This window comes from Dendropsophus ebraccatus, chromosome 2 (assembly GCF_027789765.1).
Source record: "Dendropsophus ebraccatus isolate aDenEbr1 chromosome 2, aDenEbr1.pat, whole genome shotgun sequence".
NCBI classification, from domain to species: domain Eukaryota; kingdom Metazoa; phylum Chordata; class Amphibia; order Anura; family Hylidae; genus Dendropsophus; species Dendropsophus ebraccatus.
In genome coordinates this window covers 180,771,860-180,788,975 of record NC_091455.1, presented here as the reverse complement: position 1 = coordinate 180,788,975, position 17,116 = coordinate 180,771,860, and the positions used below count along the sequence as shown (strand labels likewise).

Below are 17,116 nucleotides of genomic sequence, written 5' to 3'. Positions count from 1 at the left end.
GGGATGTCACAGTAGGGTCTTGTTTTGAAGCACTGTGCTATTGTGTTGTAGCATAGGGGCATTATTAGGTAAGAATGGGTCATAGTGATTTGACAATGGGGTTTGTGAGATTACAGTGGGGCATTGTGGGGTAAAAGTGGAGCACTGCAGTGTTACAATGAGCAATCGGTGGTCCCGGTGGGGAATGGCAGGATAATAATGGGGCGTTGTGATGTTACAGTGGGGCATTCTAATGTCACAATGGTGAAGTCATACAGGGGTCGGGTGTACAACCCCTTAAATCACATTCTTTGTAAAGAATAACACCTATCTTTATAGATTACATAATGGATTCAAGAAGCAAGCAGGGGATCACTAGTTGTAGAATAGATTCTGGAAAATAATATTTTTTATTTCATAAAACTTACAAAACACATGTTACATTTGACATCTTACAATGCACTTTGTCATACATGAATACTTGAGTACAATATGTGCAATTTTGAGAACGATCCCATTTATAATTCTTAAGATAATTCACTGCCATGTTTTGACCAATACAATGTAGCAGAAAAGAGCACATGAAAAAGATTCTTCTGACACCATTAGATTGCTTATAATGTTCTGCATTGACCAGTTCAACCAACACTCTGCTAATACAGTCCGGCTGAGGCAGGTTGTGTTAGTAGATCAACCAGGGAAGCCTTCAGATGACCTCTGCCTGCCCGTCAGGTTGCATGGGTGCCGATCGGACACCCAACAGACACAGAACCTATTATTTAAACCCCCCCACCCATAGAATACACAGGAATGTTCAGCTATGCCGAATGTTCAGCAGAGAGTTATTGAAGGTGTATGACCACCTTAATGCAGACAGCAGAAAGTCCATCTGATGGATTTATCTTATCCTTCTCTGAGTAGCAGCTAAATAGTAAGACATTTTTAATGAAGACTAGAAATATGCCTCATTGTGCATTCAGGAAACTATAAAAATGTCAGTGCAAAGGTGTCTGTAACCTTTAGGTTGCACTCTGTATTATACCTCTATAAAGCCCCCTACCACCTGGAAACAGTAACAACTGTAAAGGGAGACATCTTTAAAGCACTTACACTAGTTTTTTTTATTCATTATATCACCTGGTCAGCGATGGCATGGAGATCCCCGCGGCGTGGCCAATTTTTTAATTTCCACCCAGTTCCTGCCATCTGTGCTAGTACACTTCATATGCAAACAGGGCTGCTCTATGCACTGGAGGCAGGCCAAGCGCCCCCAGTGTACCGATATCCTCCCCCCCTTCGCTGATGCGGCCAGGCATGATTCTGAAGGAGGTGGGTCACAGAGGGAAGGGGATATTGATACACAGGGGGCACTGGACCTGTCTCCAGTGCATAGTGCAGACCTATCTGCATATGAAGAAAGTGACGCAGAAGGTAGGAACCAGGTGGTGATTTGAAAAATTAACTGCGCCACTGAGATCTCTGTGCCGACACCAACAAGGTCATGTGAAAAAAATAAATAATAATTTTTTATATACAGTGGTACCTTGGTTTAATAGTAACTTGGTTTAAGAGTGTTTTGGTTTAAGAGCTCACAGTTTTTCAAAATTGTGACTTGGTTTAAGAGCTCCATGTTCTGGGTGGGAGCGCGAGTGGAGGAGGGGCATGGTCTGCATAGCGGGGTCTACAGCACTGTACTCTGACCCAGAAAGTCTCCCTCACCTTCCAAATCATAGCAGATCCACTTCAGGCTGTGGCTTACATCAGGGGACAGGACTGTGGAGGTAATCTCTTCATAGCTGTATCCCCTCTCTCCCCGGACAGAGAGTGCTGCATGTATGTACCCACATCTGCCCTGCTCATTCCTTCATGCTCCCTGCAGTCTCTGTCAGCCCTTGTGTTTTCCATCCTCTCCATTACTGTACAGTAGTTTATGATATCACAGATTCTGCTGTTTCTTAATCTTTGTTTCATCTGTTATTACATGTAATTCAGAAAAACAAATCATTTTTGGGGTGTGGAACCAATTGTCTGCACTTCTATGATTTCTTATGGGAAAATTTGCTTTGGTTTAAGAGCAGATTTGGATTACAAGTACGGTCCCGGAACGAATTATGCTTGTAATCCAAGGCACCACTATATGTGTGTGTGTAAGTGGTACATTTGCTTTAAATTACATATACATTTAGAAGCCAGTGTATGAAAAATTGAGTATCAATTACGGGAAACAGATGCACATTTCCACCACCCCAAGAGAGCAAGCAGTATATAGTAATGGTTTCCCCGTTATGTAAATGAGAAATCTCTGTATTCTCTGATTATTAGTGGCAGTCTATGAGATCCAGAGCTGCACACTTTTGTCTCATTTCAAACAATCTAGAACTTTATTTCCTGTTAGTGATTTTTGGTCCTTGAAGAGACGTTATTTTAAAGGCACATATGGTTTGTATATAAGGTAATCTCACATATAAATGTAGTTGGATGATTCAAACCAGATACCATGTTAGAAGCGGTAACAATAAATCCACCGTCACCGTCATTTCGTAAGGGCCTTGGCGAGTCTGTCCCAGAACCAGCCCTTGATGTGAGGGTTTGTATAGTCGCATACAGTAATAAAACGAAGGATGCTGGGAAATGGCCTCTTCATGGGCTTGTACTTTATTGGGATCAGCCTTCTCTCACGAGCACCTGCACAGAGGATGGAGATACAACAATGATAAGAAACTTTCACTATTGTGTATGTGTCACCACGTCCATTATTCCAGAAAGGAATAAGAATTTCTCATCTAAATGTCATGTTACATATAAGTGACATACTGGCATAATGTGCGGTGTATGGAATATGAAAAAGTTTATGAGATGTCGAAACTTCCCATCTGCATTGGGGATTTTGTTAGGAGCTTCTGTCATAGATCCTGTCGGCAATGCCAGACAAGATTGTGCAACTTCATATGCTAGTTTGTCCAATAAAATACCAACCACTAACGCTGGCCTGGAACTAGCTCTTTTGTAACTCCTGTATTACATTTTACATTTAGGCTGGCTTCATGCTGCCCTAAAATCATAGAAAAATACCAACAAAAACACCAGTGGCCAGATGTTAGCTGGAAGTCAATAAAGGTTTATCATATGCCTTACACACATGGCGCACCTCACCTGCTCCCCCTCCCCTAAAAAACAAACAAACCCAAAAACAAACACGCAGCATGCTGAGGGTGTAACTTTGTGGTGTTTTTCTCCCATAGAAATCAATGGAAGTGCTTATCTCCACTAGAAAACGCCATAGCTTATGCGTTTCTTTAGTGGTGTTTTGGGGGTCAAAAAATGTAATAGTCACGCTTCCATGGGTTCAAGTTAACCCCTGTGGGACAGAGTGTGCTCAGCGGGGTGGGGGCCCAAGGGGTCAAAGGAAGTGCTTATCTCCATTAGAAAACACCATAGCTTATGTGTATGGCATTTCTTTAATGGTGTTTTTGGGGCCAAAAAAACATAACACCCTGGGGACCGGACTGTAAATTCTTCCACCCTCTATGTCCGACCCATTGATGTCATAAAACAAAGCATACCTGGTCCAAGGCTGAGGGCAAATTTGGTCTGAAAATCACATTCAGGGCTGTCCAGGTAATCGTCAGATATAACAACCACCATCTTCCTACACCTGTAAAATAAGAATATTCTGGTCAGAGTTCAGGTACTTCCTATGAGAGGGGAATCTAGACTGTAAGCAAAGTTCTGTCTCGGCTATGATCCCGAAGAGTACTACTAAACCTACCTATTTTCTATCAGCTCACTTGTTATAGACCACAGGCATGTTCCTGGCAGAACGTCCCTATCAAACACGCACAGCTTCAGTCTATGCTCAGTCTGCTCCAATCTGCTGATCATCTCCTGCACAAACTTAATATCCTGGGGACAGTAGCAGATGAAGGCATCAAAATTTTCTGGTATTTGTGCTGCAGAATAAGAAAATCGCACATGTAAGATGGTGTCATAATAATAAGGACAGTTACAAAAAAACATATGGAAGTGCTGCTCCTAACAGGTTTCTAGTGTTAATCACTGGATAATAAAAAGTTCAAAAACTTACATTTTGGGGGAGATTTATGAAATATTATGTAAAGTGAAACTGGCTCAGTTGCCCCTAGCAACCAACCAGATTCCACCTTTCATTCCTCACAGACTCTTTGGAAAATGAAAGGTGGAATCTGATTGGTTGCTAGGGGCAACTGAGCCAGTTTCACTTTACACCATGTTTAATAAATCTCCCACTTTGTGTTTCAGCTGCCTAACATTACTAAGATCTCTTACATTTCTAGGCTATGTTCACATAATATTTACCTTTCTGTTTATTATTTTTTTAAATTACGTCAGTCGTTTTGCATTTTGGACGCCCGTCAGTGCCATGACGGCTGTTGGTACATTATTCTAGTTCAGGTGGACTGATTGGCCTTTGGGTGTCTCTTTATCTGAAAAGTCGTTTGAATTTAATAAAGACAGTGAAAAAAGAATAACTGTGTGAACAACTAAAAAAATGAATGAAAGCAACCGCTGTTATGGTGGTTTTACACGGAGCGATAATTTGCCCGATCGCACGATTAACAATTTTGAATGAACAATGTTTTTTTTATAACGATCAGCGTTTAGACGGAACGATACATCGTACGGAAAAATCGTTATGCGATCGCTTAAGCCTATCTCACACATAGGTGAAATCGTTGAAAGAAGGTTTACACAGAATGATCTGCAAATTTTTTGCGAACGATCAATGGCGATTTGAGAACATGTTGAAAGATCAAAATGAACGATTTCTCGCTCGTCGCTTGATCGTTTGCTGAGTTTACACGTACGATTACCGTTCCAATTCGATCGTTATTGTGCAAATTCGAACGATAAATCGTTCCGTGCAAAACCACCATTAGTTTTCAATTGTAGAAAACCTGTCCCAGCCATGTCCTGCCAAGACCATTAGAAGGGATTGCTCCAAGACTTTTGTTGTGTTACAAAGATGTCCAAAGTTTAGATCGGGGTCGGGATCTGCTGAGACTCGAATTCATCAAAAGGACAGGCAAGTAGATTTCCATTATATGTTTATGAGGCTGCTGGACTAAGATGATTGACAGCTGGGAAGTGAAGTGCACCTCCACATATTATTCCCCACTCATTTTCCTGATTAGTTGGACCGTTAAGACCCCGACCAATTGATCCTGTGTTACAATGTATTTTTAAGACAGGTACGCTTTAAGCTTTATTGACATGAAACTGTAGAAATGTCCTTTAAGCAGTCACAAACCTGAGCTATCCACTCCCCCACTGCTGTCCACAGTAGCAACTTGTAAGGGTGGTGGCACACTCTGCTGTTTCTTTAAATATTTCTTACAGTCCGAGTCTGGAGGAGATAATAGTATCAAGAGTTAATAATGGAGAATAAACATAAAAGAATACATCAAGTACAGCTGTATTTCCACGTGTCCGAACAACACCCCTTGTGTTCTTCAATGTCCATCTCATGGTATATTGCTGCAGTGGGAATATGCTGCCATATTACTTTGGCCTTAGACAATAGGATATCAGTGAATTTTATAACGCAATATTCAAACACGATGGAAACTCTCTGAAGATATGCTATCATTTTATGACATGGCTGCATCACACTTGAATGGCTGCACTTTACCTCCTGTTTCTCTCCCTATACCCCATAGATTGTGAGCCCTCGCGGGCAGGGTCCTCTTCCCTCATGTACCAGTCTGTCTTTTGCCTTCATGTAATGTTTTCTGATCTTGTATTGTTCCTGCCTGTTGCCTATCTATTGTATAGCGCTCTGGAACTAAGGGCGCTTTATAAATAAATAATAATAATAAAAATAATAATGGGTCTAAAGGCCTTATTACATGGAGCGATATTTGGTTGAATCATGGTGAGTTTACACAGATAGATTTATCTGACAGATCTTTGAAGCCAAAGCCAGGAACAGACTATAAACAGGAAACAGGTCATAAAGGAAAGACTGGGATCCATCCCCTTTTCAAATCCATTCCTGGCTTTGGCTTCCAATATCTGTCAGATAAATCTTTCTGTGTAAACGCACCCTCAGGCTGATTATCGCTCTGTGTTAATAGAGATAACGATCAGCCAATGAAACAATCAATCATCAGCTGATCGTTTCTTTAGGTTCAGACCTAAAATCATCAGGTGTCGGGTGCGCACCAACAATGTGCGGCCGACGGCTGATGATTATAGCATAAAATAATAAAATACTAACTCACCTTACAATCTAACTCACAATCATCAGCCGAGACAAGCCACCAGTCAACCTATCACTGGCCGGAGCTGAAGGCAGAGCTGCAGACACCAGGGAACGTGGTAAGGTAAGTTTATACTTTATTATTTTACACTAAATGAAAGGGCTGCACAGATATCACTAACAATGTCCATGCAGCCTTTGCTGCCCGATAGTCGGCCTGTATAATAGCTCAGTAAACAAGCGACGATCTAGCAGATCGGTGGTCGTTTACAGTTTATTATTAGGCCGTGTAATAGGACCCCAACCTAATTGATCCTGATAATAAAGGAGACACCGTGCCAGTTAATGGCTGCAGCCCAACAGTCTCTCCCTTGCCAGCTGGCTAGGGGAACTGCAGCACGACTACATTCATATTAATAGGGTCAATTACAAATCCCTGCATAACCAGGTAGCCAGAATGCCCACTGGGCAGGGAACGGAGCACAGGGCTGCATTGACTTCCTTTCCCAGCATTGGTGGGGGTCATGGTATATCTTGTTTGCTATGTCCATTTGTACTAATAGAAATGTAATAGACCACAGCTGAGGAATATAAGCCAGACACACTTTGGCACAATCTAGACCAATAGAAGTAAAATGGAAATGCTCCTGGGTAAAGTGCATGAGTGTACTGGGAGCAGAGCCTAAGACATCAATGAATCAGAAATGTAATGTAACCTACCTATTAAAGGTGTAATGTCAGTAAGGATATCATGCCTCTCCATTTTTCTCAGCAGCTCCAGGAGTCGCCCCACCGTTGCCTTTGGACACTTTTTCTCCCAGTCTTCCAGGACGGCAAGAGTTGGGTTGGGGAGTCGTTCAAAATTCCTGATCTCTAAGTAGCCATAGTCCATTTCTTCTGCCAGAAGAGTCCATCCCGCAGCCACCACAGTGTCTGGGTTCAGGTACAGAGACAGTCTGTGCCTGGTATTATAGTTTAATGCCACCATAGGAATTGAGGACATGGCCGCCTCATCCATACTCGACTCACAGGCCATGGTTCTGCAGCGCTACCAGAGACCGATCACTTAGGTCAATCCCGACTCTCAGCACTATTCCTTCACATCGGGCCCAGATTTAGTTGTCTTCTCTCCTTTAACCACATAATACCTGAAATGTTCAATGAAATAATTATTAAATATAATAAATCTAAAAAGGAAATCAGTTTTCTCTCTGGCATGAAATGACAGGATGCCCCATATTACACAAGCCGCGTCACGGATCTGTTGCAACCTAAAGTGGTGGGAAGTCTGTACACCGCGTCTAGCCTGTCACATGTGATTCATGGCCCAGATTTAGGACTTAAAGGGGTTTGAGTCATGAATCAGATGGGTACCACCTACATACATACATACATATATATATATATATATATATATATATATATATATATATATATATTTATTTTTTTTTTTATTTATTTATTTTTTTTTTATTATAAACAAAGCAAATGTGCTGGATTTAGTCAAGTAGATTTTATCCCTGTACTGTTTTTCTCCCCTTTGCATCTGATTACTCAGCCAGTACTAATGGGACAGATCAGGTGACCGCAGCTGAACTAAGCACGAGTGACCCAACTTAGTGGATGGCCAAAGGCAGGTCATAACCAGGGGCAACAGGTTATCAAAACAAAGCAGGTACATGGGGATTAGTGAGCCTATATCTCTCAAATGGTACATTTTAAAGGGATACTCCGGTAAAAAAGGTTTTCAAATCAACTGACGTCAGAAAGTTATACAGATTTGTAATTTACTATTTAAATATCTCAATCTTCCAGTATTTCAGCTGCTGTATGTCCTGCAGGAAGTGTTATATCCTCTCCAGTCTGACACAGTGCTCTCTGCTGCCACCTCTGTCCATGTCAGGAACTGTTTAGAGCAGAATGGGATTTGCTGCTCTTCTGGACAGTTCATGACATAGACAGAGGTGGCAGCAGAGAGCACTGTGTCAGACTGGAAAGAATACACCACTTCCTGCAGGACATTCAGCAGCTGGTAAGTACTGGAAGGGTTGAGAGTTTTTTGAAATAGAAGTAAATTTCAAATCTGTATACTATCTTAGACCGGTTTATTTAAAAAAAAAAAATTCCCAAGAAATGCTTGTGTATTTTAAATATATTTCACTTAACATAATGTATCAGTATAGACCTAGCTTTCTTCGTGACCCTGCCCCTATAATAATTATGAGCTTAGCCATGTCCCCTGCATGTGGGGGTATAATAGGAAGTATGTTACATGTTAAGAAGTATAACGTCTGCTGGGAGCGGCTCCATCTTTGATGCTTGCACATTAATATAAAGGCCACAACGTAACAAGAGTTGGTCATTTAGGAAGTTCCATATCTGTGTCCATATAAACAAAAGCAGAAGTCCCCATCCTCACGCATTATCCGTGTTAGCACGTGTGCCCGTGAATCCTGTTTACTCCATCCTGTAAGCTGCAGCTGAGCATACAGAGCACAGGCCCGCGACACCTCCGCCCGGGGCCGGGTCACACATAGTATTATGGTCAGTAACAGAAGGCAGAAATGCTATGTGTGAACCCCACCTTACCTTAGAATTAACTGCTTAGACACTGGAGCTGTCAACCTGACATTTGCACTACTGCGTGTACACTTCGCATTACTGCTATACACAGACCATATTAACCCTGTAGTAACCGGCCTATTTTACACCTTAGTGACCAAGCAATTTCCTTCGATTTTACATTGCTGTCTTTTTTTTTTCTTTTTTTTTTTTACAGTTTTTCAACACAGATTTTACTTTATAATGGCACCATTTTTAGGATTCATGTAACTTACCAATTAATTTTTATAAAGCTTTTTTTGGGGTATAATAAAAAAAATTATTTTACGCCATTCACGTGTGTAAAATAATTATATTCTCTGAGTCACACAGTTACAGTAATGCTAAATTTATATATTGTTTTGGTTTTTGTAAGTTTTAATTGTTTGTCACAATAAAAACTACAATCCTATTAAAAAAAAAAAAAAAAAAATACAAGAGCCATAGTTTTCATATTTGCCAGGGCTCGATTTTTGCAGGAAAATGGAGGTTTTAAATTTTTGTTATAATTCTTTTTTTACAGCGTTCAACTTGCTGCATAAATAATTTAATAGTTTTATGGCACATGGCCATATCACATATGTATGGGTTTTTTATGTAACAATTCATTTTGCATGGGGGATATATGTAATTTTATTAATTGTGGGGGAGGATAGAGGGATTTTTCTATAACATTTAATTTAACATTTTTTTTAAAACTTTGAACGGATTCAAACTAATCGCCAGATTAGAGATGAGTGAATCTACAGTAGAAGTGAATTGCTTCGTTCCTATCTGTATGCCGCTCATTAGGCCACGGTCTTTTAAAGGAGAAGTCCGGCCAAAATTTATTTTTTATATGTTATTACTTATGGAAAGTTATACAATTTTCTAATGTACATTAATTATGGGAAATGCTCATATACTGCTATTTCCCTTAATTTAGTGTACCAGGAAGTGTTAGAATTCTCTCAGAAGCAGTGACGTCACGACCAACGGTGTAATTCCTATGGAGTGTCCAGCAGGGGGCGCTGTCTATATAGAAGTCAATGAGTACCATTGACTTCTATATATAGTGCGCCCCTGCTGGACACTCCATTGGAATTACAATGGATGTGTGTATGTAATGTAATGTACTGTACTTTGCGATTGAATACATTTATAAAATATTTTGGGGAGCAAGTGTCCTTGCTCCCTAAAGTATCCCATAAATGTAATCAATAAATACATTTGCTGGGCACCGAGCCGGGAGGAAGAGAGGTGCCATCTACCTCCCCGCTCCCTGCTCGGTGCTGGGAACATATACAAAGTACTACTCACCCATTATCTGCAGATAATGGGGGAGTAGTACCTGTGCTATCTTATCGCCTCCCGCGCCGCCGCTCACACAAGTGCCGCCCGCTCCGCCGCTCACATAAGTGCCGCCCGCTCCGCCGCTCAAAGTAGTGCCCCCTCCTCCTACGCTCCCCCTCCTCCTCGAAACACTATGGCCCCGCTGACTCCCCGCCGCCCCTCACACTATCCGGCCGGCCACCGCTCTCTGCTCCTGCAGGCCGGCCGCGTCAGCCCTCACCCACCCCGGCCGGCAGCACGGCGTTCCTGGTGTCCCAGGCCGGTGTGGGTGAGGGCTGATGCGGCCGGCCTGCAGGAGCAGAGAGCGGTGGCCGGCCGGATAGTGTGAGGAGCGGCACGGGCGGCAGGGAGTCAGCGGGGCCATAGTGTTTCGAGGAGGAGGGGGAGCGAAGGAGGAGGGGGCACTACTGTGAGCGGCGGAGCGGGCGGCACTTGTGTGAGCAACGGCGCGGGCGGTGATAAGATAGCACAGGTACTACTCCCCCATTATCTGCAGATAATGGGGGAGTAGTACTTTGTATAAGTGCCCAGCACCGAGCAGGGAGGGGGGAGGTAGATGGCACCTCTCTCCCTCCCTGCTCGGTGCCCAGCAAATGTATTTATTGATTACATTTATGGGATACTTTAGGGAGCAAGGACACTTGCTCCCCAAAGTATTCCATAAATGTATTCAATCGCAAAGTACAGTACATTACATTACATACACACACATCCATTGTAATTCCAATGGAGTGTCCAGCAGGGGTGCACTATATATAGAAGTCAATGGTACTCATTGACATATATAAAGAGCGCCCCCTGCTGGACACTCCATAGGAATTACACCGTTGGTCGTGACGTCACTGCTTCTGAGAGAATTCTAACACTAAATTAAGGGAAATAGCAGTATATGAGCATTGCCCATAATTAATGTACATTAGAAAATTGTATAACTTTCCATAAGTAATAACATATAAAAAATAAATTTTGGCCGGACTTCTCCTTTAAGCCTGCTCAGCTCTGTGCTGCTCCTGCTCGGGTGCTGGGAGAAGATGGATTTAGTAGTTTTTCTCTTAAGTTTCCCAGGACTGTAATCATCTTTTCCCAGCACCTGGGGAGAAGCAGCAGGGAGCGGAGCAGACTTCAAAGCCTGCAGCCCAATAAGCAGAATACAGATAGGAATGCAGCGCTGTGCTTCGTTCCTACTGTAGATTTGCACATCTCTACTCCTGATCACTGACACAATATCAGGGCTCCAGATGGCGACCAAAATGGTCGCCAATGCGACTGACTTTTTGCAAATGGCGCCCAGATTTATTAATCTGGGCGCCATTTGCGACTGGCCCCGGCGGCGGCGCGCTGTCTCTTTAAGATGCGCGGCTGATGCGCGGCTGCCGGGGGTGTCCCGTCCTATCCCCGGCAGCGCGGCGCATCAGTGAGCTGCCTGGGGCCCTGACTTCCGGCACAGGAAGCGCGCGTCAGAGACGCTTCCTGTGTCAGAAGTCACAGCCCCGGCGTACAGGAGCTCACTGATGCGCCGCGCTGCCGGGGATAGGACGGGACACCCCCGGCAGCCGCGCATCAGCCGGGGACAGCGTCCGAAGAAGAAGAGGATCGCCGGGGGAGCGGGTTGTCAGGTGAGTTTGTGTGTTTGTTTTTTTTAAAATATTGCTTAGCATAGAGGAAAGGGGGGGGGGCATCTATAATGGGGGGAGAAGAGGGGCCATCTTCAAGGGGGGGAGAGGGGGCCATCTATAAGGGGGGGAGAAGAGGGGGCATCTATAATGGGGGGGGGAGAGGGGGTATCTATAAGGGGGGGAGAAGAGGGGGCATCTATAATGGGGGGGAGAAGAGGGGGCATCTATAATGGGGGGGGGGGAGAGGGGGTATCTATAATGGGGGGAGAAGAGGGGGCATCTATAATGGGGGGGGGAGAGGGGGCATCTATAAGGTGAGGGGGTATCTATAAGGGGGGGAGAAGAGGGGGCATCTATAATGGGGGGGGGGAGAGGGGGCATCTATAAGGTGAGGGGGTATCTATAAGGGGGGGAGAAGAGGGGGCATCTATAATGGGGGGGGGAGAGGGGGTATCTATAAGGGGGGGAGAAGAGGGGGCATCTATAATGGGGGGGAGAAGAGGGGGCATCTATAATGGGGGGGGGGAGAGGGGGTATCTATAATGGGGGGAGAAGAGGGGGCATCTATAATGGGGGGGGGAGAGGGGGCATCTATAAGGTGAGGGGGTATCTATAAGGGGGGGAGAAGAGGGGGCATCTATAATGGGGGGGGGGAGAGGGGGCATCTATAAGGTGAGGGGGTATCTATAAGGGGGGGAGAAGAGGGGGCATCTATAATGGGGGGGAGAAGAGGGGGTATCTATAATGGGGGGAGAAGAGGGGGCATCTATAATGGGGGGAGAAGAGGGGGTATCTATAATGGGGGGGAGAAGAGGGGGTATCTATAATGGGGGGGAGAAGAGGGGGTATCTATAATGGGGGGGAGAAGAGGGGGTATCTATAATGGGGGGGAGGAGGGGGCATCTATAATGGGGGGGGGAGAGGGGGTATCTATAATGGGGGGAGAAGAGGGGGCATCTATAAGGGGGGGAGAAGAGGGGGTATCTATAAGGGGGGGAGAAGAGGGGGTATCTATAAGGGGGGGAGAAGAGGGGGTATCTATAATGGGGGGGAGGAGGGGGCATCTATAATGGGGGGGAGGAGGGGGCATCTATAATGGGGGGGAGGAGGGGGCATCTATAATGGGGGTAGAGGGGGTCATCTATAAGGGGAGGGGGCCATCTATAAGTGTAGGGCAGACTGGCTGCAGACACTGGGAGATAGATATATGCACAATTATTATTATCAGGGCCCCTCAGGTGTCTGTATTGGAGGGGGTCACTTGCATTAGTCACTAGGTGAGAGATATATCTATCTATATACACATCTTGTGGGGGTCACTATGGCTGCAGTCATAAGTCTAGCTCAGTATGTATAGACTGTTGCAAGCTTTTAAAGGGAACCTGTCACCCCCCGTGACGGGGTGACAGGCTCCCAACCCCCCATTAGAACCCCCTATACTCACCTCATCGCGCCGGGTCCCGCTTCTGAAGATGGTCGGGTCACGGAGATCTCAGCCGCTGCAGCCCGGCGCGCACACTGAGAGATGAGTCCAACGCTCAGAGAATGACGGAGCGCTGGACTCTCCCATCATTCTCTATGAGCGTTGGACTCATCTCTCAGCGCACGCCGGGTTGCAGCGGCTGAGATCTCCGGGACCCGACCATCTTCAGAAGCGGGACCCGGCGCGATGAGGTGAATATAGGGGGCTCTAACGGGGGGTTGGGAGCCTGTCACCCCGGCACGGGGGTCGACAGGTTCCCTTTAAGTTCAAGTTCAGAAGAGTAAGCCTCATTAAAAGGCTAGCCAAGTGAGGCTGAAGTACTGAGTCAGACTGGATATGGTTGTCAGACTGTATGTGGTTGTCAGACTGTATATGGTTGTCAGACTGTATATGGTTGTCAAGTTGCAAGTTTCCATGTTGAACGTTTTCAAACTAAGAAAAGAAAGGATCTAAAGGAGGAGGCTGCTGCCGTGGCCTCTGCACACAGTAAGTCCCATGTAACATAACATTAATTTTACATGGTTTAAAATGTTGGCGACCAAATATTCTATTTGGCGCCTAAATTTTTCAGGTTAGGAGCCAATGGCTCCTAGGTAAATTTTTTAGTCTGGAGCCCTGAATATACTGCACTACTACTGTATATACTATATACTACTGTATGCCTCCAGAATGTGACCATCTTAAACACATGAACTAGCGGTCACTAAGAGGTTAAACCATCGTTGTGTGATCACTAACCCTTTTATACAGAGCGAGATTACAATTCCCATCATGAGTTGACAGGCAATGACTGGGAGCAGGGGCGCTTCTGCCATAAGGCCACTTAAAGGGTTGCCTCAGGCTGCTTTCAGAAGGCGGGAGAGGCAGGGCCGGTGTCAGCGCCCAGTAAACGGGGGCCCAGCCAGCCACTAGGTGCTGTGTTTGGGTCTTTAACTGTGAGTGCTCCTAAGAAGTGCTCACAGTTAACTGATGCAGCACTGTCACTGACAGAACAAGGAGCCATAGTCTCCCCATCCTGCCAATAACTCTTGTCATCCTGCCTCGGGCCACAGGAGACCATTCCCTTCCCCAGCCTGCACAGAGGAGAGATGGATGCTGGAGGACTGCATCACTGCAAATATTTTTCTTTTTTTTTTTTAATTACTACCAGGGGGACTGCTAATTGGGGTATTCATTTAAGGGGGAGGAGGGCAACAACCGCAGGGACTACCTACAAGGGGGATACCTGCAGGGAGATTAGATAGATAGGAGATAGATAGATAGATAGATAGATAGATAGATAGATAGATAGATAGAGAACACTGATCTAAAGAGATAGTATGCAACCACTAAGCTGTCGGGTGGTATGCTGGGAGTTGTAGTTTTGCAGCAGCTGGGGGTGGGGGTGGGGGGCACAGGTTAGGGACAGACTATCCATCACATCCACGTTTCCTGCATTCGGGAAGCAGGCATAGCCCGGTCCATAACCTACCCTCCCCCCCAGTCTCGCCTCTTCCGTCCCTCCGTGCCCCCCGGTCTCACCTCTCCCGTCCGCCCCGGTCTTACCTCTCCCGTCCCTCCCGGTCTTACCTCTCCCGTCCGTCCTCTCCCCGGGTCTGCGCTCCGTCTATAAAAATGAAACTAGTCTGACCGGGACTCGCCCACTGCCAGCACTGCGGGGGGAGGAGAAACTGTGTATATAACTAAATAAGTAATTTAAATAACACCTAAACGGGTTGTCTCTATTCTAATGTGTATTCTAATCCTTGCCGTATGCGGAGAAGCCGGTATGAGATCAGATGGTTCTGATTTGTGGTCCGATGACTTTTGTGTCCGGGTTACACCCCCCTCCTCCCGGTGACATGGACTGCGCCGAGTACCAGGAAGTTCGTGAGAAAGTTTGAGTAATATGTGGGAAATGATGTGCTGGGTGACTGCTGACAGTATACGGAGCTCGGGGGATAACTGACAGTATACGGAGCTCGGGGGATTACTGACAGTATACGGAGCTCGGGGGATTATTGACAGTATACGGAGCTCGGGGGATAACTGACAGTATACGGAGCTCGGGGGATTACTGACAGTATACGGAGCTCAGGTTATCCCCGACAGTATACGGAGCTCGGGGGATAACTGACAGTATACGGAGCTCGGGGGATTACTGACAGTATATGGATTACTGACAGTATACGGAGCTCGGGGGATAACTGACAGTATACGGAGCTCGGGGGATTACTGACAGTATACAGAGCTCGGGTTATTACTGACAGTATATGGAGCTCAGGTTATTCCTGACAGTATACGGAGCTCGGGGGATTACTGACAGTATACGGAGCTCAGGTGACTGCTGACAGTATACGGAGCTCGGGTGACTGCTGACAGTATACGGAGCTCGGGTGACTGCTGACAGTATACGGAGCTCGGGTGACTGCTTGTATGCTAACAGTATACGGAGCGGGGGTGACTGCTGACAGTATAAGGAGCTGGCTGGCTCAGGCTGCTGGCTGTCCGGGCATGCTGGGAGTTGTAGTTTTGTAACAGCTGGAAACGATAGGAAAATGCTCCACAAATTATTACACCGCCATTAGTGGCCATCAATATATTCTTGCCAGGGGTGACAAAAATACCCTGCACTTACCTCCCGGGCTCCAGCACTGGTGCCTGCAGTCCACTGCTCTGGTCCCTAGCCACTTCCTGTCATAGTGATGAGACTTGGGACACAACGCTCCAACCCCATACAGCGGCTATAGCAGTATCCCGCCTCTGCCGCTGACTGGTGGAGCGGGCCTGATAAGTCACATACAACTTATTGTCTCTATATCAGGAAGAAGCTAGGGTCCGGAGCAGTGGACTGCAGGCTCCAGAGCTGGAGCCAGGGAGGTAAGTACAGGTTATTTTTTTCACCCACCACCTCCCTGCCAAATTTGAAAAAATAAAAATGTCCCTGCTTGGACTACTCCTTTAGGCTGGGTTCACACTACGTACTGTATATTTGAGGCTGTATAGCAACCAAAACCAGGAGTGGATTGAAAACACAGAAAGGATCTGTTCACACAATGGTGAAATTGAGTGGATGGCCGTCATTTAATGGCAAATTTTTGCTGTTATTTTAGAACAACGGCTGTTATATTGAAATAATGGCCGTTATTTACTGTTATATGGCGGCCATCCACTCAGTTACAACATTGTGTGAACAGATCCTTTCTGTGTTTTCAATCCACTCCTGGTTTTGGTTGCTATGAGGACCTGACTTGAGGACCAAATACTGCCTGAAATATACGTAGTGTGAACATAGCCTTAAAGAGTATACAGACCAAAGGGTCCAAAGCCAGGAGAACACAATATACAAGCTTGGACATAACCAAATTCACAGACACTGGCCTGTTGTATATACACAGCCCTACACCAGCATTGGCCCCGGAGCCAAAAACCAGGTCAGCCAGTGCTCCAGAAGGTGAGGCTACTGCATCACAGCACTGATCAGAAGAGCGGCAGACACTCGCCATGGGAGCCTGGACAAGCAAGTAAAGATGTTTTTGAGACATCCCAAAATACGTGCCACTATATGTAAGTATTTTGCCCAGAAGTCGTCATTCATAACAATTACACTTGTACAATTAATCTGCGTGAGAACTAAGGTCCCACCTCCAGGACCTGCACCAATCTTGAGATCAAGGCCTAAAGCCTCAAACAGGCCTCGATCTTGAGATACATGCAGGTCCCAGAGGCAGCACCCACATCTAGCAGCCAGTTATAGCATATCCAATGGGTACCCCTTTAACATCAGGGGTAGTTTCATTAAAGGGGTATGTCTACCAGTAATGTATCTATTCCACTGACATCACTGGTTTTTCCTCTCCCCCAGATACATCCTATCTGCGGGAGCCT

General features: G+C 45.5%; 1 protein-coding gene across 3 annotated transcripts; it reads right to left on the bottom strand.

Annotated features, from left to right (window-relative positions):
• Positions 1-358: 358 nt before the first annotated feature.
• On the bottom strand, positions 359-15,161 carry MYD88 (MYD88 innate immune signal transduction adaptor). 3 transcript variants are annotated; one of them, XM_069958836.1, is made up of 6 exons: positions 14,819-15,161; positions 6,938-7,365; positions 5,267-5,362; positions 3,749-3,929; positions 3,543-3,634; positions 359-2,664 (listed from the first exon to the last, which is right to left on the bottom strand). In XM_069958836.1, exons 2-6 carry the CDS (start codon positions 7,251-7,253, stop codon positions 2,513-2,515), a joined length of 837 nt encoding a protein of 278 aa, XP_069814937.1. In that variant the 5' UTR covers positions 7,254-7,365; positions 14,819-15,161; the 3' UTR covers positions 359-2,512. The 3 variants fall into 3 exon arrangements, with proteins under 3 accessions (XP_069814937.1, XP_069814938.1, XP_069814939.1); XM_069958837.1 differs by having other exon boundaries at positions 14,795-14,819; XM_069958838.1 differs by lacking the exon at positions 14,819-15,161 and adding an exon at positions 14,771-14,783.
• Positions 15,162-17,116: the final 1,955 nt, after the last annotated feature.